Raw genomic sequence first — 26,283 nt, forward strand, 5'->3', positions numbered from 1 at the left:
GACAATACCTTTAGAATGGTCCAAACTCTTAGTCTCCTTGAGTGTGTGGTCTCCTTGAGTGTGTGTATTGTGTGTGTGTACTGTGTGTGTGTGTTTGCGCACGGGCATGTTCCTGCGTGTGTGTGTGTGTTAATTTCATGAGATGGATGAGAGAATAAAGCATTTTCCTTTAGCTGTAAAAATCTACCTCTCCTATACTTTCTGAGAGGACCTTCTTATTCTCCCATCCACAGTTGGAGTTAAGTTTACAGCAGTCATTGATGAGCAGGGTGTGATCCCGCCTCGTGTAATGGAGATTTCTCATCATTGTACTGTAATATGATATATAATATATAAATTATAGCCCCATTGGGCAGCATCACAAGGTTATAAAAGCCACTGGTTTGACCAGTTTGAGCAGTTTCTCACAGCAGGAAAATATTCCTGCATTATAATTAATTTACATTTTTGTAAGGGTTGATACATTTTTTGTTAGGGCAAATCAACTCTGAATTTTTTTTAGGTGTAAATTACAAACTTTAGAAGCCTTTTTAAACCTTGAATACACTACATGTTTGCATTTCCTGCTGCACAGGAAAATTCCATTCGACAGCACAGATCAAATTAAGATATAGCACATTTGTATTTGTGCTAGGAAATTCAACTGATCAATCAACTTCAATTTTGTATCACTCACGTCCCTAACACACTTTATAGTGAAAGACAGTGTGAAAAAGGGGGAAAAGACAGAGAAAAATGTTGTAATAAGGCCTAAGATGTGAACCACTCTGTCTTGTTCCCCCTTTCAGGGGACCACCAAATCACAGTCAAAAGCTCTTGAAGACCACAATTCCCAGAGTCGCAGAGATTTTTTAACATAAAATATGTTGCCAGTCAAATGTACAGTATGTATGCATGTGTATATACAGTACCAGTCAAAAGTTTGGAAACACCTAGTCATTCAAGCGTTTTTCTTTATTTTACTATTTTCTACATTGTAGAATAATAGTGAAGGCATGAAACTATGAAATAACACATATGGAATCATGTAGTAACCAATAAAGTGTTAAATAAATCAACATATATTTTAGATTCTTCAAGGTAGCCACTCTTTGCCTTGACAGCTTTGCACACTCTTGGCATTCTCTCAACCAGCTTCACCTGGAATGCTTTTCCAACAGTCTTGAAGGTGTTTCCACATATGCTGAGCACTTTTCCTACACTCTGCGGTCCAACTCATCCCAAACCATCTCAATTGGATTGAGGTCGGGTGATTGTGGAGGCCAGGTCATCTGATGCAATACTCCATCACTCTTCTTGGTTAAATAGCCCTTACACAGCCAGGAGGTGTGTTTTGGGTCATTGTCCTGTTGAAAAACAAATGATAGTCCCACAAAGCGCAAACCAGATGGGATGGCGAATCGCTGCAGAATGCTGTGGTAGCCATGCTGGTTAATTTTGCCTTGAATTCTAAATAAAACCCAGACAGTGTCACCAGCAAAGCACCCCCACACCATCACAACTCCTCCTCCATGCTTCATGGTGGGAACCACACATGTGGAGATCATCCGTTCACCTACTCTGCGTCTCACAAAGACACGTCGGCTGGAACCAAAAATCTCACATTTGGACTCATATCACAAAAAGGCCACTGAAAGTGTGGGGGAAAAGAGAAAGAATTTGTCTGGTGTTATTTACTTCTAAATAGACTTCTATCACTCCCTCAGAGATATAATTACTCATCTAGACCACTGCATCTTTCTTAGTCTCCAGTGTGTGTGTGTACTTCGCATACGTGCCTCCGTATATGTGTGTGTGTGCATGCCTCCGTATGTGTGTTTTTTAGTCTCCTTGGGAGGGAAGTGCCATCATTTGTCTTTTCCAAACTGATGAAGGGAAGCTATTGATTTAAGACATGCGAAAGTGATAGATGACACTGAAACAGGACCACTTTCAGACAAAGACTAGTGACCGAAGGTGAGCTTTGGGGTAAAGAGCTATCTGGAAACGATTTACACTTTTAGCTCCAAATGTGAATATTTGGTCCTAACCGAATGTCAAAGTTGATTTGTTGACTGTAATAGCCTCCCTAACCTAAGTCAAACAACGTCACAATGCGAAAGGCCTTCAAAACACGCACACACACATGCCCACACAGCCATTCATGCATGCATGCATGCACACACACACAACCACACACAATATGTATAGTCTCCTGATCTGTAATAACTGGTTACAGAAATGAGCGTGAGTGAAGCATCATTACTGAAAACCACTGACTTTTAACACCAGTAACCAATTTTCAATGGCCTTGGAGCCTGCAGCACTAAATCGTACTTGTGTGTGTGTGTGTGTGTTTGTTTCTATTACCTGAGATTGATGTGCTGAGAGAGTGAGCTGTGACGATCTGATGCTGATGGTGACATTTACGTTCCTTAACAGTCATTTTCCTTTTAGTCCCACAGTGGAAATTAGATTAGATTGGATTTAGTCACATGCACAGGGTCACAGATGTAGTTGCAGTGTACAGTGAAATTGTTAAGCTCCGAGCTGATTATCTGGGGGTAGAAGCTATTGCCCAGTCTCTTAGTTTTAGCCATGATGCTCCTGTACTGCGTGCGTCAAAGTGATGGATGCGAGGAGAACAGGCCGTGGCTCAGGTGGCTGATGTCCCTGATGATCTTCTTGGCCTTCCTGTGACATTTGGTGTTGTAGGTCTTGGAGGGCAGGCAGTGTGCACCCAATGCTGCGTTTGGCTGAGCGTACCACCCTCTGTAATGCCTAGCGGTCCGCGGCGGTGGAGATTCCATACCAGGCTGTGATGCAGTCCGACAGTATTCTCTCGATGGTGCTCCTGTAGAACACTATGAGGACCCTCTGGGACAGGCACATTTCAGCCAAATTTCTTCAGCCTCCTGAGGTTGAAGAGTCGCTGTCGTGCTTTCTTCACCATGGTGTCTGTGTCGTTTGACAATTTCAGCTCCTCCGAGATGTGTACGCAGAGGAACTTAAAGTTTTTGACTGTCTCCACGGCGGCCGCTTTGATGAGGATGGGGGCGTGCCCAGCCTGGTTCCTCCTAAAGTCGACAATCAGCTTCTTTGTTTTGCTGATGTTGAGGGAGAGGTTGTTAACCTGGCAACACACCATCAGAGGGCCTATCTCCTCCCTGTAGGCCATCTTGTCGTTGTTGGTAATCAGGCCTACTACTGTCGTGTTGTCAGCGAACTTGATGATGGAGTTGGTACTGTGTAAGGCCACCATCGTGGATATACAGGGAGTACAGGAGGGGACTGAGGATGCATCCTTGTGGGACCAGCTCTAGTTGATGAACAGCATCCTCACATACCGTATGAATTCCTCTTCTCCAGGTGGGTGAGGGCAGTGTGTGAAGTGCAATGGCGATTGCCTCGTCCGTGGATCTGTCGGGCGGTAGGTGAATTGGAGACGGTCGAGTGTGTTGGAGATTGAGGAGGTGATATGGTCTTTGACTAGCCTCTCGGAGCACTTCATGATGATGGAAGTGAGTGCTACAAGTCGGTAGTAATTCAGTTCTGTTACTTTCCCTTTCTTGGGCATGGGATGTTAATTGACATCTTGAAGCAGGTGGGGATAATGACCTGCACTACAGAGAGATTTAAAATGTCGAAAACACAACAGTTGGCTGGTCTGCACATGCTCTGAGGGTGCGGCTAGGGATGCTGTCTGGGTCGGCAGCCTTGTGAGGGTTAACACGCTTGAATGACTTACATGCGTCCTCCGTTGTCCTCAGGGGCTCTCCTCGGCAGTTCAGAGTCGTTATGCTCGAAGCGTGAGGAAATGTGTTTATCTCATCCGTTAGGGCGGCGTTGGTGTCCGCGACATGACTGTCTTTCTTTTTGTAGTCTGTGATCAGCAGTCTCAACGTCAACAGTGAAGAGGCGACTCCGGGATGCTGGCCTTCTAGGCAGAGTTTCTCTGTCCAGTGTCTGTTCTTTTGCCTATCTTAATCTTTTCTTTTTATTGGCCAGTCTGAGATATGGCTTTTTCTTTGCAACTCTGCCTAGAAGGCCAGCATCCCGGAGTCGCCTCTTAAGTGTTGACGTTGAGACTGGTGTTTTGCGGGTACTATTTAATGAAGCTGACAGTTGAGGACTTGTGAGGTGTCTGTTTCTTAAACTAGACACTCTAATGTACTTGTCCTCTTGCTCAGTTGTGCACCGTGGCCTCCCACTCCGCTTTCTATCCTGGTTAGAGCCAGTTTGCGCTGTTCTATGAAGGTAGTAGTACACAGCGTTGTATGAGAACTTCAGTTTCTTGGCAATTTCTTGCATGGAATAGCCTTCATTTCTCAGAACAAGAATAGACTGACGAGTTTCAGAAGAAAGTCCTTTGTTTTTTGACATTTTGAGCCTGTAATCTAACCCACAAATGCTGATGCACCAGATACTCAACTAGTCTAAAGAAGGACAGTTTTATTGCTTCTTTAATCAGCACAACCATTTCCAGCTGTACTAACGTAATTGAAAAAGGGTTTTCTAATGATCAATAAGGCTTTTAAAATGATAAACTTGGATTAGCTAACACAACGTGCCATTGGAACACAGGAGTGATGGTTGTTGATAATGGGCCACTGTACGCCTATGTAGATATTCCATTAAAAATCAGTTGTTTCCAGCAACAATAGTCATTTACAACAATAACAATGTCTACACTGTATTTCTGATCAATTTCATGCTATTTTAATGGACAAAAAATGTGCCTTTCTTTCAAAAACAAGGACATTTAAGTGGCCCCAAACTTTTGAACGGTAGTGTATATCTATGCAGTGATGTTTAACTTACAATTTCAATCTAATAGTATATTAGTAATTGACTGACCCGGTCTCTCCAGATCTCGTAACAGTACTATTTCTAGGGTCAATTTTAGATCAATGTTATGCATTTTCAGCCATTCCTGAACCTGAGACCAGAAACAGGCTACCTGAGGGCAATACCAAAATAAATGGAAAATTGATTCTGTATCCTCACAACAAAATCTGCAGAGTTTCGATGATTTTATGCCCCAAATATTCAACATTTTGTTGGTGGCAAGAATTCTAATTCATAATTTTAGCTGAAAAGCACAAAGTATTGAATCTTGCTTCATTTTATATATCAGCTCATAGTATCATGGAATCGGTTCATCAAAAATCTCTTCCCAACTATTTTGCAATCTGTATGGCACAGTTGTCAACATACTGGTATACTTTCCTATTTATGCTATTTTTATTCCTCTGCCAGTTTTAATCCATTATATTGGGCAGACAGACCCGTTCCCTACCTCCTCCCGCTACCACCTGCCTCCTCCATTTTTGGGGTAATGCTGTAATCAATTGGTTGTATTCTTGGATTGAGCAGACTTTCCCGTACAATTCTGATAACTCCACGAAAGACAAAATTCTACCATTGCAATTTACAATATAATTTATGAACAAAATACCCTTTTAAAACATCTTCACATAAATACAGGTATTTTATCAACCAGCACATTTGAGTTCAGCCATAATATTTGTTGTAATATTAGTTCTATCTTTTCAGGGGGATGAAATTGAAATTGTAGCCAGCTCTTCAATGCATGTTTGAGAGAAAGAGATACTTTGAAATAAGTATCATTTTCAATTAATCAAAAATGAGACATGGAAATCTGCACAAAGGCAAAAGGCAATTTTTAAATAATGGATGAGCTTTTCTTAGTAATCTACTTGAGAACCATTTAGGGTTCAAGTAAAACTTTTGAGTAAGTGAAGCTTTAATAGAGAGGTTTAGTGCTTTTATATTTAATAATCTCAACCCACCCAATTCATATTCATTATATAAATAGGCACGCTTTATTTTCTCTGGTTTAGCTTCCCAGATAAAGCGAAATATTTTTTGCTCATATGATTTGAAAAATGAATAATCAGGAGTAGGCATCGCCATAAGTATGTGAGTAAACTGAGATATGACTAAGAAGTTAATCAGGGAAATCTTTCCATAAATAGACAGGCATTTACCTCTCCATGGTTGCAGGATCCGGTCTATTTTTAGAAGTTTTCTATTGAAATTCATTGTGGAGAGTTTATTTATATATTTTGTGATATGAATAGGTAAACTGCAGTGTAATGTAAAAGTTGTATTTTTTAAAGATCCAATACATAATATTGTACACTTATCATAATTAAGTTTTAGTCCAAAGAGTCCAGAAAAGTTATCTAGATCTTCATTGAGACATTGCATGGATCTAGCTTGCGGACTTAATTTAAAACTTGATTTATCGACATACATGGACACCTTTGTGTTTAAGCCTTAGATTTCTAATCCTCTAATGTTGTTATTGCATCTGATTTTAATAGCTAGCAGTTCGATGGCCATAACGAATAGATATGGTGACAGTGGACACCCCTGTTTAACTCCTCTTGACAATTCAAAACTCTCTGAGAAGTAGCTGTTATTTACGATTTTACACCTGGGGTTGCTATACATTTATTTTACCCATTTTATAAGAGAATCACCGAAATTGAAAAAATCCAGGCATTTGTAAATAAAATCCAGTTTTACTTTATAAAATGCCTTTTCAAAATCTGCTGTAAATCTCAGACCTGGCTTCTTAGATGTTTCATGATGTTCTATTATTTCTAGTAGTTGTCGTATATTATCTCCAATGTATCGTCCATGTAAAACACCTGTCGGATCAGGATGAACAATACCTGGTAAAACCCTTTTAATTCTGAGTGCTACGCTAGTATTTTTGCATCACAACATTGAAATGTAAGACACCTCCAGTTTTTTAGATAGACTGGATCTTTATATTTGCCATCTGGGTCTTGTTTTAATAATAGTGAAATCAGACCTTCCTGCTGAGTACCTGACAGACCATTTCTATAGGAGTAGTTAAAACAATCTAACAATGGCGCTTCTAGCATATCAAAAAAGGCTTGATTAGACCTCTACCGGTATGCAATCAAGCCCTGGAGTTTTTCCAGACTGAAAGGATTTAATAGCCTCAAAGTTATTCCTCTGTAATTTGGCCTTCACACTGATCTTTCTGTACATTTGTTAATTTTTGAATTTTTTGTTTTATTTGGAAATAATTCCTTACCGTAATGTTCATTCAGTGGGAGAGGATGAGACGGAAAAGAGAACATCTGCTTAAAATATTTAGCTTCCTCTTTTAAAATATAATTCGGAGAATCATAGATGACTCCGTCTTCAGTAACGAGTTTCTGCAAATAATTTTTTTAGCGTTCCTGTGTTGGAGATTCAGGAAGAATTATGTACATTTTTCTTCATCTTCCATCCAGGTTGCTTTATTTTTGTAATAGATTTCATTAGATCGTTCTTGAATAAGTTCCTCAAGTTCTTTTTGTTTTTCCTCTAACTTATTTTGTATCTCTGTAGTATTGTTTTTATTGCTATCTACCTGTACTATTAGTTCATGTATTTCCCTTGTTAGTCTCGTTTCTTTAGCCAGAAACTGCTTTTTTATTATTGATGAACATTCAATTGAATGACCTCTGAAGGTACATTTTAAAGGTATCCCAAACAATAAGTGGATTTGCTGTTCTTATATTATACTGTAAAAATTCAGTTATAAATTATTTTGTCTTAGTTAAACATAAATTGTCCCCCAGTAAACTTTGATTAAATTTCCAATATCCCTGTCCACGTGGAAATTCTATAAGGGTTATGTGAAGGCCAATTAGACGATGATCCGATCGCATTCTGTCTCCTATTAAAACTTTTGTCACCTTTGATGCAAGAGAGAAAGAGACAAGAAAGTAGTCATGACAGCTAGCTTGATTAAGTCTCCTCCATGTATATCTCACTAGGTCGGGTGTTTTTAGTCTACAGATATCCACTATTTCTAATGTGTCCATAATATTTGTGATTTCCTTAATGGCACGGTGATGATAGTTTGTAGAGTGATTTCATTTACAGTCCATTTGTCACGCTCTGACCGTAGAGGTCCTTTTTATGTCTCTATTTTGGTTGGTCAGGGCGTGAGTTTGGGTTGGTATTCTATGTCTGGTGTTCTATGTTGTCTTTGTTTTGTATTTCTATGTATTTGGCCTGGTATGGTTCTCAATCTGAGGCAGCTGTCTATCGTTGTCTCTGATTGAGAATCATACTTAGGTAGCCTGTTCCCACCTATGTTTGCCACTTTCATATTCATAAAGATCCACCTTCCTTGCATATCATTCCTAACTAGTTGCACATTCAGATCGCCATTTTTGTAAATTAATATCATCACACCTTTTGAGTTACTGTGTCCATGACAGAAAATTATTTCACCACCCCATTCCTTTTTTCCACGCAACTTCATCTAAGGATGTAGAGTGAGTTTCCTGTAAACAGTATATGTTATATTCCTTTTCTTTTAGCCACATAAAGACAGATTTTTTTTAATTATCTGCTAAACCGTTAGAATTATAACTGGCTATACTTATTTCACCCCTTACCATAACTAGATACTATTCTCAGTCTAAATTGACCATAATTAGTGCTTGTAAAGTTACTGCTATCAGAGGTATTATGACGGTCAAAACTAGAGCTTTCAAATGTCTGATATTTAGACCAGAGAATCTTGTTTCTCATGGTCTTAGAGTCTTTAGGTGCCTTTTGGCAAATTCCACCTGGGCTGTCTCATGCATTTTACTGAGGAGTGGCTTCCGTCTGACCACTCTACCATAAAGACCTGTTTGGTGGAGTGCTGCAGAGATGGTTGTCCTTCTGGAAGGTTCTATCATCTCCACAGAGGAACTCTGGAGCTCTGTCAGAGTGACCATTTGGTTCTGAGTCACCTCCCTGACCAAGGCCACTCTCCCCCGATTTCTCAGTTTGGCCGGCGGCCAGCTCTAGGAAGAGTCTTGGTGGTTCCAAACTTATTCCATTTAAGAATGATGGAGTCTACTGTGTTCTTGGGGACCTTCAATGCTGCAGAATTTTTTTGGTACCCTTTCCAGATCTGTGCCTCGACACAATCATGTCTCAGAGTTCTACGGACAATTCCTTCGACCTCATGGCTTGGTTTTTGCTCTGACACTGTCAACTATGGGACCTTATTTAGACAGGTGTGCCTTTTCATATCATGTCCAATCAATTGAATTTACCACAGGTAGACTCCAATCAAGTTGTAGAAACATCTAAAGGATGATCAGTGGAAACAGGATGCACCTGAGCTAAATTTTGAGTAGCATTGCAAGTGCTCTGAATACTTACAGTTGAAGTCGGAAGTTTACGTACACTTACGTTGGAGTCATTAAAACTTGTTTTTCAACCACTCCACAAATTTCTTGTTAACAAACTATAGTTTTGGCAAGTCGGTTAGGACATCTACTTTGTGCATGACACAAGTAATTTTTCCGACAATTATTTACAGACAGATTATTTCTGTTATAATTCACTGTATCACAATTCCAGTGGGTCAGAAGTTTACATACAATAAATTGACTGTGCCTTTAAACAGCTTGGATAATTCCAGAAAATAATGTCATGGCTTTAGAAGCTTCTGATAGGCTAATTGACATCATTTTAGTCAATTTGAGGTGTACCTGTGGATGTATTTCAAGGCCTACCTTCAAACTCAGTGCCTCTTTGCTTGACCGAAGGGGAAAGTTAAAAAAAATCAGCCAAGACCTCAGATTTTTTTTTTAGCTCTCCACAAGTCTGGTTCATCCTTGGGAGCAATTTCCAAACACCTGAAGGTACTCCGTTCATCTGTTCAAACAATAGTGCGCAAGTATAAACACCATGGGACCACGCAGCCGTCATACCGCTCAGGAAGGAGACGTGTTCTGTTTGCTGGAGATGAACGTACTTTGGTGCAAAAAGTGCAAATTAATCCCAGAACAAGGACCTTGTGAAGATGCTGGAGGAAACCGGTACAAAAGTATCTATATCCACAGTAAAACAAGTCCTATATCGACATAACCTGAAAGGCTGCTCAGCAAGGAAGAAGCCACTGCTCCAAAACCGCCATAAAAAAGTCAGACTACGGTTTGCAACTGCACATGGGGACAAAGATCGTACTTTTTGGAGGAATGTCCTCTGGTTTGATGAAACAAAAATAGAACTGTTTGGCCATTATGACCATCGTTATGTTTGGAGGAAAAAGGGGGAGGCTTGCAAGCCGAAGAACACCGTCCCAACCGTGAAGCACGGGGGTGGCAGCATCATGTTGTGGGGGTGCTTTGCTGCAAGAGGGACTTGTGCACTTCACAAAATACACAAAATGTATGTTGATATATTGAAGCAACATCTCAAGACATCAGTCAGGAAGTTAAAGCTTGGTTGCAAATGTGTCTTCCAAATGGACAATGACCCCAAGCATACTTCCAAAGTTGTGGAAAAATGGCATAAACAGTCAATGTATTGGAGTGGCCATCACAAAGCCCTGACCATCACAAAGCTTGTGGAAGGCTACCTGAAACGGTTGACCCAAGTTAAACAATCTAAAAGCAATGTTACCGAATACCAATTGAGTGTATGTAAACTTCTGGCCCACGGGGAATGTGATGAAAGAAATAACATTTCACATTCTTAAAATAAAGTGGTGATCCTAACTGACCTAATACAGGGAATTCTTACTAGAATTAAATGTCAGGAATGTGAACAACGGAGTTTAAATTCATTTCGTTAAGGTGTATGTAAACTTCCGACTTCAACTGTATATATTCTTAATTTCTTAATTTTTTACTTTTTGGATTATGTGCGCTTTGTTTTGTTTTCTAGGTATTATTACTGCGCTGTTCGATCTAGAAACAGAAATATTACGCTGCACCTGCCGTAACATCTGCAAATCTGTGTACGCGACCAATAAACTTTGATTTGATGTGTGTTGTGTTGTGTGTGTGCGCGTGTGTGTAAGGGCCAGTGGGTAAGTTAGCTCATTGTAATGGTAGTGTGTAATCTATTAGGGTGGTTCCGTCTGTGCCTTTGTGTCTGCAGGGACCCTCACTGATAATGGAGTGTGAAATTAACCTCCAAAGGGATGAAGAGAAAGATGGAAGGAGGAGAGTGAGAGAAGAAGGGAGGAGAGAGAGGAGGGAATGAGATGGAGGGCTGGAGAGAAGAGAGGGAAGGAAAGAAAGATGGAGTAAGAAGACAGAAAGAGGGAGAGAGAAAGATTGTAGGATGAAAGAAAGAGATAGAAGGGAGACGGGTAGAGAGTGGAAGAGAAAATTGTATGTATGTGGGGAACTGAGTAGGGGATTAGGGAACAAGGATAAGGGTTGAGTTAGATGAGTGAAAGATAAGGGTCTAGAGTTCCAACCTTTTTGTGCAGTCAATGGTTCCAACTTTTCATGTCTCTCCTTCCTTATGGAACTGGGTGTGATGCCATGGACAATGTTTGTTCACATTGCTTACTAAAGTCTCTTATCCAAATAATGTCTTCTCCTTTCATATGGTACATATCGTTATGCCATCTAATAACTGTTACAAACTTCACCTATGTTCTTCTCTTCATACATGGTTGTTTTAATAACCAAATTTACCAGCGGTAACTTAAATCTAACTCAAAGTCCATGTCTTCTTGTCTCTAGGGTACAGGTCGTTATGCCATCTACATAGCTAACTATGCCAGTGGTAACGTGGCTCCCCATGCCCTGATAGAAATGGATGAAGCTGCCAGTGACCTCTCCCGAGGCATCATCGCCCTGTCCAACGTCGCAGAGCAGGCTGGAGTCAACAAGTTCACAGGTAGATCTGTGTGTGTGTGCTTGTGTACTTATGCAGATTTAGAGAGAGAGTAAAAGTGAGAGTACTAGAATGAGAGCGAGAAAGACAATTTGAGAAAAACGGAGGAGTGATAGAGGGAAAGGGAGGAAGAGACCATAATCCATTGCGTGCCTACTTGTCCGGTCTGTTTCTTTTACACCTAAGTAAAATACAGAAGAATGCGCTATCGAGAAAAACAGAGCAGTTGCTTTGCAAGGTCTCTCTACCTGAAAATACATGATCAAAGTGATTGATAGTTGGTATTCAGCAGTCATAATTTTAATTTTTTAATTTTTTTATTTAACCAAAAGTAGGCCTTATTTACTTTGCAGAAATACTAAAATTGTGATTTTGTAAGACAGCATAGGCAGCAGCTCTATAGAGATGAGAATGAAGTAATAAAGTAATCAAATAAAACAAATGTAATGCAACAACTGAAATAAAAGTAAAGTATTGTGAATAAATGATGGTTAATAAGGGATACATAGTAATGGGCAGTCACTACCATCATGGGACATGTATTAATTGTTTTATTCTGTGTTACAGTATTCAACCCACATAATGCATACTGCATTTTCATGTTTAAAAAAATAATCAAACAGTGATTTTTTAAATAATCAAATCGAAACCGAACCGACCTCAAAAATAACTAATTGCTTAACACTAGTTTGGAATAGTTAAAACATTTGCTAATAAAAACGTATGCCTATTTCTGCACACTAAGAGTTATTTGGGAAAGGTGATGGTTTTATGGGGAACCATAGTGAATCGAAGAACCCTTCAGTGGTTCAATCGAATATTTAGGGGCGTGGTTTGCTCACAGCTCTTATTGTGCAACTGTGAGTGAGAGTCATTCCAGTTGATCTAATCTGTTGTGTTATGCCATTTGATAGAGTCACGTATGGTCTTGTGTCAATTGAGAACGGTCGACTAAGTCAGTGGTTAACAATTCTCTCCTCAGGGACCCCCAGCTGTTCCAAAGCTAGCACACCTGATTCAACTTGTCAATTAACACAATAATAACGCCTATGGAATTTTAACAATATAAAATACAGAACCCTGTATTGTTCTTCAAAAGGATCTACAAACAACCTTTGAGATTGAGAAAGTTTCTATATAGCCCCCAAAAGGGTTGTAACCATAGCGGAACCCTTTTCTGGTGCTATTATAGAACCTTTTTTAAATGGTCCTTAAGTTACCTTAGGAAAGGGTTCTTTATAGCACCATACAGGTTCCATTTAGAACCTTATTAGCATGGTTCTTTATAAAACCTTAAAAAAAGGTTATATGTAGCACCAACAAGGGATCCGCTATGGTTGCAACCCAGCCAGATGAGGACTGGCCACCCTTCAGAGCCTGGTTCCTCTCTAGGTTTCTTCCTAGGTTCTTGCCTTTCTGAGTTTTTCCTAGCCACTGTGCTTCTACATCTCCATTGCTTGCTGTTTGGGGTTTTAGGCTGAGTTTCTGTATAGCGCTTTGTGACATCGGCTGACACTTGCTAGCCGCGAGCCTAATAGATGTAATAGGCGCTCACGTTGCCCCTAGTGGACGGTATTGAAGCATCCCCCGACATTCTGCAGTGGATCTGGTGTGACCTGGCTGGTGTGTGTGTGTGTGTGACTAGCCATGTTCTTTGTCCCGAGCCTGATTTACAGAGCGACCAAGTCCCACTGAAATATAGACATTTTTACTACAGACACACCTCTAATAGAGAGAGGAAGAGAGAGAGGAAGAGAGAGAGGAAGAGAGAGAGAGCGAGAGAGAGAGCGAGAGAGAGAGCGAGAGAGAGAGCGAGAGAGAGAGCGAGAGAGAGAGCGAGAGAGAGAGAGAGAGCGAGAGAGAGAGCGAGAGAGAGAGCGAGAGAGAGAGCGAGAGAGAGAGCGAGAGAGAGAGCGAGAGAGAGCGAGAGAGAGAGAGAGAGCGAGCGAGAGCGAGAGAGCGAGAGAGCGAGAGAGCGAGAGAGCGAGAGATAGAGAGATAGAGAGATAGAGAGATAGAGAGATAGAGAGGGAAAGAGTTAGAGAGAGAGTAAAAGTGAGAGCACTAGAATGAAAGACATTTTGAGAAAAACAGAGGAGTGATAGTGGGAAAGGAAGAGAAAGAAACGAGACATAAATGTGATATAAGAGAGGAGAGATAGAGAGAGACAGAGACTGCCTTGTCAGCTGTTTACTCCAGTCAAAGTCATGAAGTGAGGGAGTGTACAGTAGGAGAGGAGAAGAGAAGGGCGACACGCACATACATCACCCGGGACTGGCTCAATGACATTACTCACTGCTTAGCAGAGCTGTGTTCGTGCGTTTGTGTGACAGGGAGTAGAACGGACAAACCCTGAATCCCAAATGTACTCCTTGCCCCCCTTAGGTCTAGATCTAAGAAGATTGGATAAGTGTAAGCAATATCATTGGTAGCTCCATATATTCCTCTGATAGGCAAGATATACCTATCCAATCCTCTTAGATCTACACAATTGGGGCTAGGGGTTGATTTGGTCTAGGTAAGCAGCTAAATTGCTAAACCAGGTTTTGTGGTCCTGGGATTGCACACAGGTATGGTGACCACTGCTGTAGGAAGGCATCCAAACCACTAGGGGGCAGAGTGTTCAGAGTGGGTAGATTAACAGTCTACCATCACGGTTTCATAGTGATCTAGATGCCTTCATTCTACGCTCATTAATCACACTGGAGGAGGGACAGAGAGTGAGGTTGTATTTTTAATCGTAACATCGTCCTGGGGGGGGTAGTTCATATTTTATGACCTAAAGGAGACAGTTGTGTTGTCAGAACTGATAGAGAGAGATAGTCAATCAACAGATAAAAATCTGATACCAGGGTGACTCTGCAGATTGTAAGACTGAGTCCCGACTCGCCCACTCCCCCCGGCCACTCGCTCTTGTAACGGCTCTCTTTCGGTGAGTGAGTAGACCAAGGTGCAGCGGGTGATGAATACATAATGACTTTATTGTAAGACGAAGACAGACACGAAATACACTTGACTAAATATACAAAATAACAAAACGAACTAGACAGACCTAAACTACGAACTTACATGAAACGAAGAACACATGAACAGGAACGACCGAATGAACGAGACGAGACGAGACAGTACCGTGTGGTGCAACAAACACAGACACAGCGACAATCACCCACAAACAAACAGTGAGAACAACCTACCTTAATATGACTCTCAATTAGAGGAAAACGCAAAACACCTGCCTCTAATTAAGAGCCATACCAGGCAACCCAAAACCAACATAGAAACAGCAAACATAGACTGCCCACCCAAAACTCACGCCCTGACCATCACACACATACAAAACAACAGAAAACAGGTCAGGAACGTGACAGAACCCCCCCCCTCAAGGTGCGAACGCCGGGCGCACCAGCACAAAGTCCAGGGGAGGGTCTGGGTGGGCATCTGACCACGGTGGTGGCTCAGGCTCCGGACGCTGTCCCCACACCACCATAGTCACTCCCCGCTTCTGTATCCCCCTCCCAAGGACCACCCTCCAACTAAAACCACCTAAATGAAGGGGCAGCACCGGGATAAGGGGCAGCACCGGGATAAGGGGCAGCACCGGGATAAGGGGCGGCAGGTCCTGGCTGAGGAACTCTGGCAGGTCCTGGCTGAGGGACTCTGGCAGGTCCTGGCTGAGGGACTCTGGCAGGTCCTGGCTCAGGGACTCTGGCAGGTCCTGGCTGAGGGACTCTGGCAGGTCCGGGCTGAGGGACTCTGGCAGGTCCGGGCTGAGGGACTCTGGCAGGTCCGGGCTGAGGGACTCTGGCAGGTCCGGGCTGAGGGACTCTGGCAGGTCCGGGCTGAGGGACTCTGGCAGGTCCGGGCTGAGGGACTCTGGCAGGTCCGGGCTGTAGGGCAGCTCATGACTGTAGGGCAGCTCATGACTGTAGGGCAGCTCATGACTGTAGGGCAGCTCATGACTGTAGGGCAGCTCATGACTGTAAGGCAGCTCATGACTGTAGGGCAGCTCATGACTGTAGGGCAGCTCCTGACTGGCTGGCGGCTCTGGCAGCTCCTGACTGGCTGGCGGCTCTGGCAGCTCCTGACTGGCTGGCGGCTCTGGCAGCTCCTGACTGGCTGGCGGCTCTGGCAGCTCCTGACTGGCTGGCGGCTCTGGCGGCTCCTGACTGACGGACGGCTCTAGCGGCTCCTGACTGACGGACGGCTCTAATGGCTCGGGACAGACGGGCGGCTCTAATGGCTCGTGGCAGACGGATGGCTCAGAAGGCGCTGGGCAGACGGATGGCTCAGAAGGCGCTGGGCAGACGGATGGCTCAGAAGGCGCTGGGGAGACGGATGGCTCAGAAGGCGCTGGACAGACGGATGGCTCAGAAGGCGCTGGGCAGACAGATGGCTCAGACGGCGCTGGGCAGACAGATGGCTCAGACGGCGCTGGGCAGACAGATGGCTCAGACGGAGCTGGGCAGACAGGCAGTGCAGAAGGCGTTGGGCAGACGGCCAACTCTGCCCTGCTGAGGTGCACAGTAGGCCTGGTGCGTGGTGCCGGAACTGGAGGTACCGGGATGACGGCACGCACTTCAAGGCTAGTGCGGGGAGCAGGGACAGGGCACACTGACCTCTCGAAGCGCACTATAGGCCTGGTGCGTGGTACCGGAACTGGAGGTACCGGGCTGAGGGCACGCACCTCAGGGCGAGTGCGGGGAGAAGGAACAGTGCGTACAGGGCTCTGGAGACGCACAGATGGCTTAGTGCGTGGTGCCGGAACTGGAGGCACTGGGCTGGAGACACGCACCATAGGGAGAGTGCGTGGAGGAGGAACAGGGCTCTGGAGACGCACAGGTGGCTTAGTGCGTGGTGCCGGAACTGGTGGTACTGGGCTGGGGCGAGGAGGTAGCGCCGGAAATACCGGACCGTGTAGGCGTACTGGCTCCCTTGAGCACCGAGCCTGCCCAACCTTACCTGGCTGAATGCTCCCCGTCGCCCGACCAGTGCGGGGAGGTGGAATAACCCGCACCGGGCTATGTAGGCGAACCGGGGACACCATGCGTAAGGCTGGTGCCATGTAAGCCGGCCCAAGGAGACGTACTGGTGGCCAGATATGTAGAGCCGGCCTCATGGCACTTGGCTCAATGCTCAATCTATCCCTACCAGTGCGGGGAGGTGGAATAACCCGCACTGGGCTATGCACCCGTACAGGAGACACCGTGCGCTCTACTGCGTAACACGGCGTCTGCCCGTACTCCCGCTCTCCACGGTTAGCCTGGGAAGTGGGCGCAGGTCTCCTACCTGCCCTCGGCCCACTACCTCTTGGCCCACTACCTCTTAGCCTCCCCCCAAGAAATTTTAGGGTAGTACTTGCGGGCTTCCAGCCTTGCTTCCGTGCTGCCTCCTCATAACGTCGCCTCTCCGCTTTCGCTGCCTCCAGCTCCGCTTTGGGGCGGCGACACTCCACTGGCTCTGCCCAGGGTCCTTTACCGTCCAGGATCTCTTCCCATGTCCATTCCTCCTTTTCCCACTGCTGCTGTCGTGGCTGTCCGTTAACCCGCTGCTTGATCTGGGTTTGGTGGGTGATTCTGTAACGGCTCTCTTTCGGTGAGTGAGTAGACCAAGGCGCAGCGGGTGATGAATACATAATGACTTTATTGTAAGACGAAGACAGACACGAAATACACTTGACTAAATATACAAAATAACAAAACGAACTAGACAGACCTAAACTACGAACTTACATGAAACGAAGAACACATGAACAGGAACGACCGAATGAACGAGACGAGACGAGACAGTACCGTGTGGTGCAACAAACACAGACACAGCGACAATCACCCACAAACAAACAGTGAGAACAACCTACCTTAATATGACTCTCAATTAGAGGAAAACGCAAAACACCTGCCTCTAATTAAGAGCCATACCAGGCAACCCAAAACCAACATAGAAACAGCAAACATAGACTGCCCACCCAAAACTCACGCCCTGACCATCACACACATACAAAACAACAGAAAACAGGTCAGGAACGTGACAGCTCTTCTTCCTTCAATCTGTGTTGTCCTGATATAGGGGGGACAGATATTATACAGGGAGTATTTTGGATGGCTAGTTCGACCCATTTCATTCAAGCCAGCATCGGTGCAAGATTAAAAGCAAAGTGATTTGAGCAATTAATACAAAAGGGCTTTTGGCTTCAATAAATGAATTGTATGGTACAGGGTGTGCACGTGTTTGTATCTGTGTTAACAAGATCTCACGGTTTTACCAATTTGACTTCAGATTCTAACGTTTATCCACGTTTTTACTAACGTCAAATTTAGAAGTATCTCCAAATGTCAAATTCGACCCATTTCAGGAAACTAGGCTTATGTCGCGGGTCTCTACTTTACAGCAGAGCCGTTTGAATGTAATTCTTTTTAAAATCGAAATGCGTTTTTTTGGCAGAAATGCCTTCTCGAACATATACACTTTTATGTGCCTTAAGAACACACTTGTATTCCATCTGTAAATACAATTGTTAAATAACAAGCCTAGTTGGTTTAGCCACAAAGTCAGAAACCTTCCCGTTAGCTATGATTGACTGAGATAATGAGTGGGCTGGACAGGCCGAGAGATGAGTTTGGATTGGTCTGCCATATAGCACGCTTCTGTATATTTGAGCTGGTCAGTATAGCTAAGTAATCCTGTCTAAGGCGGCTTTACATTTTTTTTTATTGCGTAGTAAAACTGCATAAGTTTTGGTCTCCACCTTCTTGTGGACCGAGTTTTGAAATCAGTGGAATTCGAATATGATAGCTAAGGAGATGGAGAAAACACCTGTCTCCAGATTACATCTTCAAACTAAGGGCAACCATGGCATCCGACAGGAGACGCGTCCATCCATGATGTATACGGGTAGATAGTCTAGCTAGCTACATTTTCAGATATTACACGTTTCTAATTTTGACAGAAAGTGGTTTCATTTCAAGTTAAAGTGTACTGTTAGCTAGCTAGCTAATGTTAGCTGGCTGGCTCGCTAGCTAATGTTACGTGTATTCTTGGCTAGTTATAGCCTAATGTTAGCTAGCTAACATTGAACCTGGTTGCAGATTCATGCAGGGTAGTAACGTCATGAGTTGGGATTATGGTTCATTGTTTAGCTAGCTAGTTATATGTTTTAACAAAAGACTCCACTATGCAAGTAACCATTTCGGGTGTGTTCGTAAATTCAATATGGCCATCTACTCCGATTTCAGGGCACTCTCGTCTGAGTGTGCCAGAGTGCAGAATATCTGATGAATTTACAAATGCTCAACACCCATTGAATATGGCCAGTGTCAGTAAACATCGACAAAAAAGCGTAATTCAATTGTTGCCAGCAGGACAGTTACAGTCACCAACGCTCTGGATAATATGAAAACAGCCTAACCAGCTCTGCTAGGGCGAGTAAAATGGGTGGGGGCTAAAACTTAAGAGGGTGTAAACGATGCTGAATGGGTGTAGACAAAAAGAGCTCTTCAGTACGTACCAAAACATTCAAAGGCCTCTCCAGTAGGTTCCAAAACATTTCCCATTGTTCCTCAAATGCAGTGTATGATATACCATTTTGTAGCTCTGTGTCTCTGCTTTTATCCATTGTAAATAAAAATGTACTTGTTTTTTACACCATGGGTTGCTCCTCCTACTCCGCATCATTCTGTTTCTCCAAACGTTACATTTCGAATTTAAGGATTAAGGTTTTGAAAAGGGTTAAAACATTAAGTTTAGGAATTCATTCTGAATGGATAAGGGTTACATTTTGAGATAAGGTTAAAAAAACAAAAAAAAATGAGTGTCTACCATTGGGATTGAATTTACTACCTTCGGATCAAGAGATTACGCCTATCTGCCACCGCTGTCCACAACACCTTAGCAAAACCCAAGCCTACTTGATGTTAATAGTGCTCACTGTTGCCCCTAGTGGCCTGTTTTTTGAAGTCATTTCCGAATGTCCTCTGGACATGGACAGGCGTTACATTTCTAAGTCAATCTTGAGCGATCTGGCTGATCTGTGGGTACTGTATGTGTGAGCGTGCGTTTTTGCATGCATGTATCTTTGTGTGTGTGTGTGCGTGCGCGTGCATGTTCATGTGGTCATGCTCCCTGTGATGTGTTGGCAGTTGGTGTGCTTTCTCTCTGTGAGGTCTGTGTCAGCAGAATGCCCTATGCCCCGTTCAGGGGAAATGGCCTGGAAAGACTGTAATGATCTCTCTGATCGCTTTTCTGATGGAGCCTGCTCTCGCCTTCTTTCCTCTCTCACTCACTCTCACTCTCTAGCTCTATCTCTCTCACTGTCTCTCCTTTCTGTTCTCTTTTGATGTCTCCCTGTCCCGCGCTATCCCCCCAGGGGTTGTAACCAAAATTAGTGCCTTCAGAAAGTTTTCACACCCCTTGACTTTTTCCACATTTAGTTGTGTCACAGTTGGATTAACATTTATTTAATTGTCATTTTTTGTCAACGATCTGCACAAAATATTCTAATGTCAAAGTGGAAGAAAAATTCAAACATTTCAAAAAAATATATGAAAATAAAACACTTGATATTGAATTAAGTATTGAACCCCCTGAGTCAATACATCTTAGAATCACCTTTGGCAGCGATTACAGCTGTGAATTGTTATGGGTAAATCTCTAAGAGGTTTCCACACCTGCATTGTGCAACATTTGCCCATTATTCTATTCAAAATTCTTCGAGCTCTGTCAAATTTGTTGTTGATCATTGCTGGACAACCATTTTCAGGTCTTGCCATAGATTTTCAAGCAGATTTAAGTCAAAACTGTAACTTGGCCATTCAGGAACATTCACTGTCTTCTTGGTAAGCAGCTCCAGTGTTTGGCCTTGTGTTTTAGGTTATTGTCCTGCTGAAAGGTGAATTAATTTCCCAGTGTCTGCTGGAAGTAAGACTGAACCACATTTTCCTCTAGGATTTTGCCTGTGCTTAGCTCCATTCCATTCATTTTTTACCTTGAAAAACTCTCCAGTCCTTACCGATTACAAGCATACCCATAACATGATGTAGCCACCACTATGCTTGAAAATATGGAGAATGTTACTCAGTAATGTGTTGTATTGGATTTGCCCCAAACATAACACTTTGTATTCAGGACTAAAAGTGAATTGCGTAGCCATATCTTTTTCACTACTTTAGTCAAAACATTTTTACGTTAAATGACTCCACCAATCAGTGCAGCTAAAGCAGCTTGCTATGGAGTGGGTAAGCGCTTTAATCTGTATAGTAAAGTTGTTAAGAGCAAATTGTATTTTGCTGTAATGCACTGTTAAAAAGTGTTTTGTAACACTTAAACTAGTGGCAACTGAGCTGCCACCATTGTTAGGGAGACAAAACCTTAACTTTGCTGGAGTTTACACCAATCAGGCCCCTGAGGACTGTAATTGCCCAGGCCTGGTATATGGGGTTATGAGACAGTTTTAACTTCTCATGAGTCACAAACCCGGATCCGGGATCCCCCCATCAAAAAAGCTGACTAGCATAGCCTAGCCTAACGCGACAGGGATATCATATAATATAATTTTCATGAAATCAAAAGTCCAAGACACCAAATAAAAGATAAACATCTTGTGAATCCAGCCATCATTTCTGATTTTTTTAATGTTTTACAGCGAAAACACAATATGTATTTCTATTAGCTAACCACAATAGTAAAAGACTCTCACAAAAATCTCACAAGATTTTCACAATATTTTTACCGCATAGGTAGCTATCACAAATTCGACCAGATAAAGATATAATTAGTCACTAACCAAGAAACAACTTCATCAGATGACAGTCTTATAACAGATTTATTGTATAGCATATGTTTTGTTCGAAAAATGTGCATATTTCAGGTATAAATCATAGTTTTACATTGCAGCCACCATCACAAATCTCACCAAAGCAGCCAGAATAATTACAGAGAGCAACGTGAAATACCTAAATACTCATCATAAAACATTTATGAAAAATACATGGTGTACAGCAAATGAAAGACAAACATCTTGTGAATCCAGCCAATATTTCCGATTTTTTAAGTGTTTTACAGCGAAAACACAATATAGCATTATATTAGCTTACCACAATAGCCAAACACACAAATGCATTTATTAGCAGCAAAAGGTAGCGATCGCAAAAACCAGCAAAATATATAAAATTAATCACTAACCTTGGACAACTTCATCAGATGACAGTCTTATAACATCAGGTTATACAATACACTTATGTTTTGTTCGAAAATGTGCATATTTAGAGCTGCAACCCGTGGTTATACATTGTGAAAATGTAGCATCGATTCCCCAGAATGTCAGGATATATTTTGGACACTCACCTAATCTGACCAAAGAACTCATCATAAACTTTACTAAAAAATACATGTTGGATAGCAAATGAAAGATACACTGGTTCTTAATGCAACCGCCGTGTTAGATTTTTAAAAATAACTTTACGATAACAAACAGCTTACGTTATAGCGAGACAGCGCCCGCCAAAAACGGCAGATAATAGAAATAAAATTTTCCACAGAAATACGAAATAACATCATAAATTGTTCTTACTTTTGCTGAGCTTCCATCAGAATCTTGTACAAGGAGTCCTTTGTCCAGAATAAATCGTTGTTTGGTTTTAGAATGTCCTTCTCTTCTGTCGAATTCGCTCCACAAGGCTAGCCAATGTTGGTGACGTTCCCAATTTCTCTCGACGCAGAGAACGGAAAACTCCAAAAGTCCCATTAAACGTTGAATAAACTGATGAAACTCGGTTGAAAAAAACTACTTTATGATGTTTTTCTAATATCTATCAAATAAAAACAGAGCCGGAGATATTAGCCGTGTATACCGAACGCTTATCATCAGACAACATGGAGGTACTTCCCGTGCCTAGGTAGAGAAAGGAAATTCTGGTCACGTCATTCCAAGAGCTCTTGTTCGACCAAAGATCAAGCTAGACACCCCATTCCACCTTCCACTGCCTGTTGACATCTAGTGGAAGGGGTATGCAGTGCATGCAAATCCATAAATATAAGGCAATTCAATAGGCAGGCCCTGGAACAGAGCATCGTTTTCAGATTTTTCACTTCCTGTCTGGAAGTTTGCTGCAAAATGAGTTCTGTTTTACTCACAGATATAATTCAAACAGTTTTAGAAACTTGAGAGTGTTTTCTATCCAATAGTACTCATAATATGCATATTGTACGATCTAGAATAGAGTACGAGGCAGTTTAATTTGGGCACGATTTTTTCCAAAGTGGAAACAGCGCCCCCATATTGACAAGAAGTTTTAAATGGAGGTTAGAGGGGAAAGGAAACAAAGATTATTTTTTTTTAAATATCACTTCCGGGTTACTTTTTCTCAGGATTTCGCTTGCAGAATAAATATTATTTATCTCACAGACAATATTTTGACAGTTTTGGAAACTTTGGAGTGTTTTCTATACTAATCTGTAAATTATATGCATATTCTACGATCTGGGCCAGAGAAAATGTCCGTTTACGTTTGGTACGTTATTTAACTTCTTGGAACTATAGGGGGTGCTGTTCCGCATTAGCATATTTTGGTCTCCAAATTAAACTGCCTCGTGCTAAATTCTTGATCGTACAATATGCATATTATTGTTATTATTGGATAGAAAACACTTTCTAGTTTCTATAGCCGTTGGAATTTTGTCTCTGAGTGGTACAGAACTATATCTACAGCACTTTTCATGACAGGGGTCAGATTTCAGAAATTTTTACCCCTGATCTGGAGTCTGTTTTTAAGGTGACAGTGAATGCTATGAAGAAACCGACACTGCCTACGTCTTCCTCTGGGTGTCTGTACGTCATCACGTTTTGAATGGAATCGATTGCACAATCACAGCCACTATAAAAGAAGAAAACGTAGAGGAACCTCCCTTTCTCGTTGCGCGCCTGAAGCGTGAAGGACATCGGACTTGCCTCATTCCAAATCGTTGTTTAGCCAGCAATATTTCTCTGGTCATGTTTTTACTCGTTATAGTTGTTAAAAACATCATAATGTAGTTAATTTGAACCGTTTTATAGCAATTTATATCCGTTTAGTGCGATTCTGAGGAATTTCTTTGTCGTGCACTTTCTAGCTTTGGGAACGTTTCGGGGTCTCGGTCGTTGTTAGTGGACATTTCGAAGGACAGAGGACATCTATCGACCAAAAGAATATTACAACATAGAAAGGATACATTGCCCAAGAATCTGATGGAAGAACAGCTCAAAGTAAGCAATATTTAATATGATAAATCGTTGTTCTGTCGAAATATTTTAAACGCATATTTCGCCATTTTGTTTGTTATCGCGTCACTTGGCGAACCCTGTATTGAAAAGTAAGGATAATTTTAAAAATGTAAGTCAGCGGTTGCATTAAGAACTAATTTGTCTTTCGATTCCTGTCAACCCTGTATTTTTTAGTCAAGTATATGATTAGCTTTCAATTAAACTAGATCACTCTGAAAGATGACGTCAGACATATTGAGGCTTGATTTCCTAGTATTTTTATTGTGTAACCACGGTTTTGTATGGCTAAATATGCACGTTTTCGAACAAACTGTATATGTATGTTGTAAAATGATGTTACAGGAGTGTCATCGGAAGAATTCTGAGAAGGTTAGTGAAAAAATTTATATATTTTGGCGGTGATTACGTTATAGAGCTCTTTGGCTGGAATCGATGCTCTGGTAACGTTTTCACATGTGGTATGCTAACTTATCGATTTATTGTGTTTTCGCTGTAAAACGCTTAGAAAATCTGAAATATTGTCTGGAATCACAAGATCTGGGTCTTTCCATTGCTATGCTTTGTCTATTCTTATGAAATGTTTTATTAAGAGTAAATTGGTCATACACGTTGCTCTCTATAGTAATTCTAGTCGTGTTGTGATGGTCGGTGCAATTGTAAACTGTGATTTCTACCTGAAATATGCACTTTTTTCTAACAAAACCTATCCTATACCATAAATATGTTATCAGACTGTCATCTGATGAGGTTTTTTATAGGTTATTGGCTATCAATATCTTAGTTTAGCCGAATTGGTGATAGCTACTGGTGGAGAGAAAAAATGGTGGACAAAGAAATTGTGTATTTTGCTAACGTGTTTAGCTAATAGATTTACATATTTTGTCTTCCCTGTAAAACATTTTAAAAATCTGAAATGGTGGCTTTATTCACAAGATCTGTATCTTTCATCTGGTGTCTTGGACTTGTGATTTAATGATATTTAGATGCTACTATCTACTTGTGAAGCTATGCTAGCTATGCTAATCAGTGTGTGGGGGGTGTGGGGGGTGATCCCGGACCCGGGGTAGAGGCTCGTGAAAGGTTAAAAAAATAAAAAATCTGACCCCTAGCGCTAAGAGGTTAAACAAATGTGGTTTCTACTGACAATTGAGATGTACAAACTATGGCATAAGGGAACGATGAGCGGATAAGATGTAATCCATCATTTTGATTAAGACATTAATGAGCGAGCTAAGACGAACGTAGTCAATAAGACGGATGTAGTCAAAACTATTTGTTCAGCACTTCTAAAATGTACAACGACAAAATTCAGAACATGGGCCATTTTTACAGTAATCTCCCAGTACACCAAGTCAGAGCCGTCGGATAAATAAAGGGGGAATATTAGCAGACAATGAAAGCTCTTACAATATTCGATGATAACATTTCTCTAAAACAGGTTATAGGCTACATGTGCACCACCAAGTCAGAACAGTAGGCTAAGTTATGAGGGCTAAAGGGACCAAGTTATTAGGATGTGGCACATGGGCTACTAACAGCTTACTACACACCATACATTTAGTATTACTTTCTAAGCTACAGTATACATATCTCCATGGCATTTTACATAATTTATTCAGCAGCATACAAGTAATTTTTGTAGTCACCATTGTGCTGTGCTCACTTGAACAGGAAGGTGGCGCACGGTCCTTCTTGTGGGCAAAGTTTGTCATGAAACTTTGTCATCAAAGTCTTGTCATTCTCTGGATTTATGGTGCTTTCAAGACAACTGGGAACTCCGAAAAAAAACAAGGTTGAATCATGACGTTAGTGATCTTCAGGTCGGAGCTCGGAGCTCTTCCTCAGTCGTTCCTCAGAGTTCCCAGTTGTCTTGAACTCACTGAAGTCTGAGATTTTCCAGTTCCTAGGAATGACAACATGGCCAATTTATGCTACTTTTTCTGGCCCATGTGAATTTTTATCCTTTTAAGCTTGGAAAAGAGACCCTTAAAACCAGACTTGGACCACACACCCTCCCCACTGAATAGCAGGGTAAGCAAAACAGTGATTCCTTTGCAACACTTGCAGTTAGCCACTGATTAATTCCAAAATAGTAATTGTTGAATTTGCGATTTCCAAATTGTTGTGTAATGTTTATGGCAAATGGCCGATGAGCACCGATACGTTTTAGCTATAATTTCTCTTCATATGACAAGGATTGAAAAGGATTTGCCAGTAGATTGTCCGCTTGTCTAGCTTGCTAACTAAGATTTTGAAAGTATGATGTTGAAATGATCAGTCCAATCAAAGCTACGGTAGATATAACTGAATTTAACATACAGTTGAAGTTTACATACACTTAGGTTGGAGTCATTAAAACT

The 26,283-nt window shown here is 41.9% G+C and overlaps 1 protein-coding gene across 1 annotated transcript in view; it reads left to right on the plus strand.

Annotated features, from left to right (window-relative positions):
• Nucleotides 1-26,283, plus strand: part of crtac1b (cartilage acidic protein 1b) — a 64,361-nt gene that overhangs the window by 17,429 nt on the left and 20,649 nt on the right. The window contains exon 5 of the mRNA XM_071393623.1: nt 11,520-11,676. Within this exon, the coding sequence (XP_071249724.1) occupies nt 11,520-11,676 (157 nt within the window). The remainder of the gene's footprint in view (nt 1-11,519; nt 11,677-26,283) is intronic.

Source organism: Salvelinus alpinus, chromosome 3 (assembly GCF_045679555.1).
Source record: "Salvelinus alpinus chromosome 3, SLU_Salpinus.1, whole genome shotgun sequence".
Classification (NCBI taxonomy): Eukaryota; Metazoa; Chordata; class Actinopteri; order Salmoniformes; family Salmonidae; genus Salvelinus; species Salvelinus alpinus.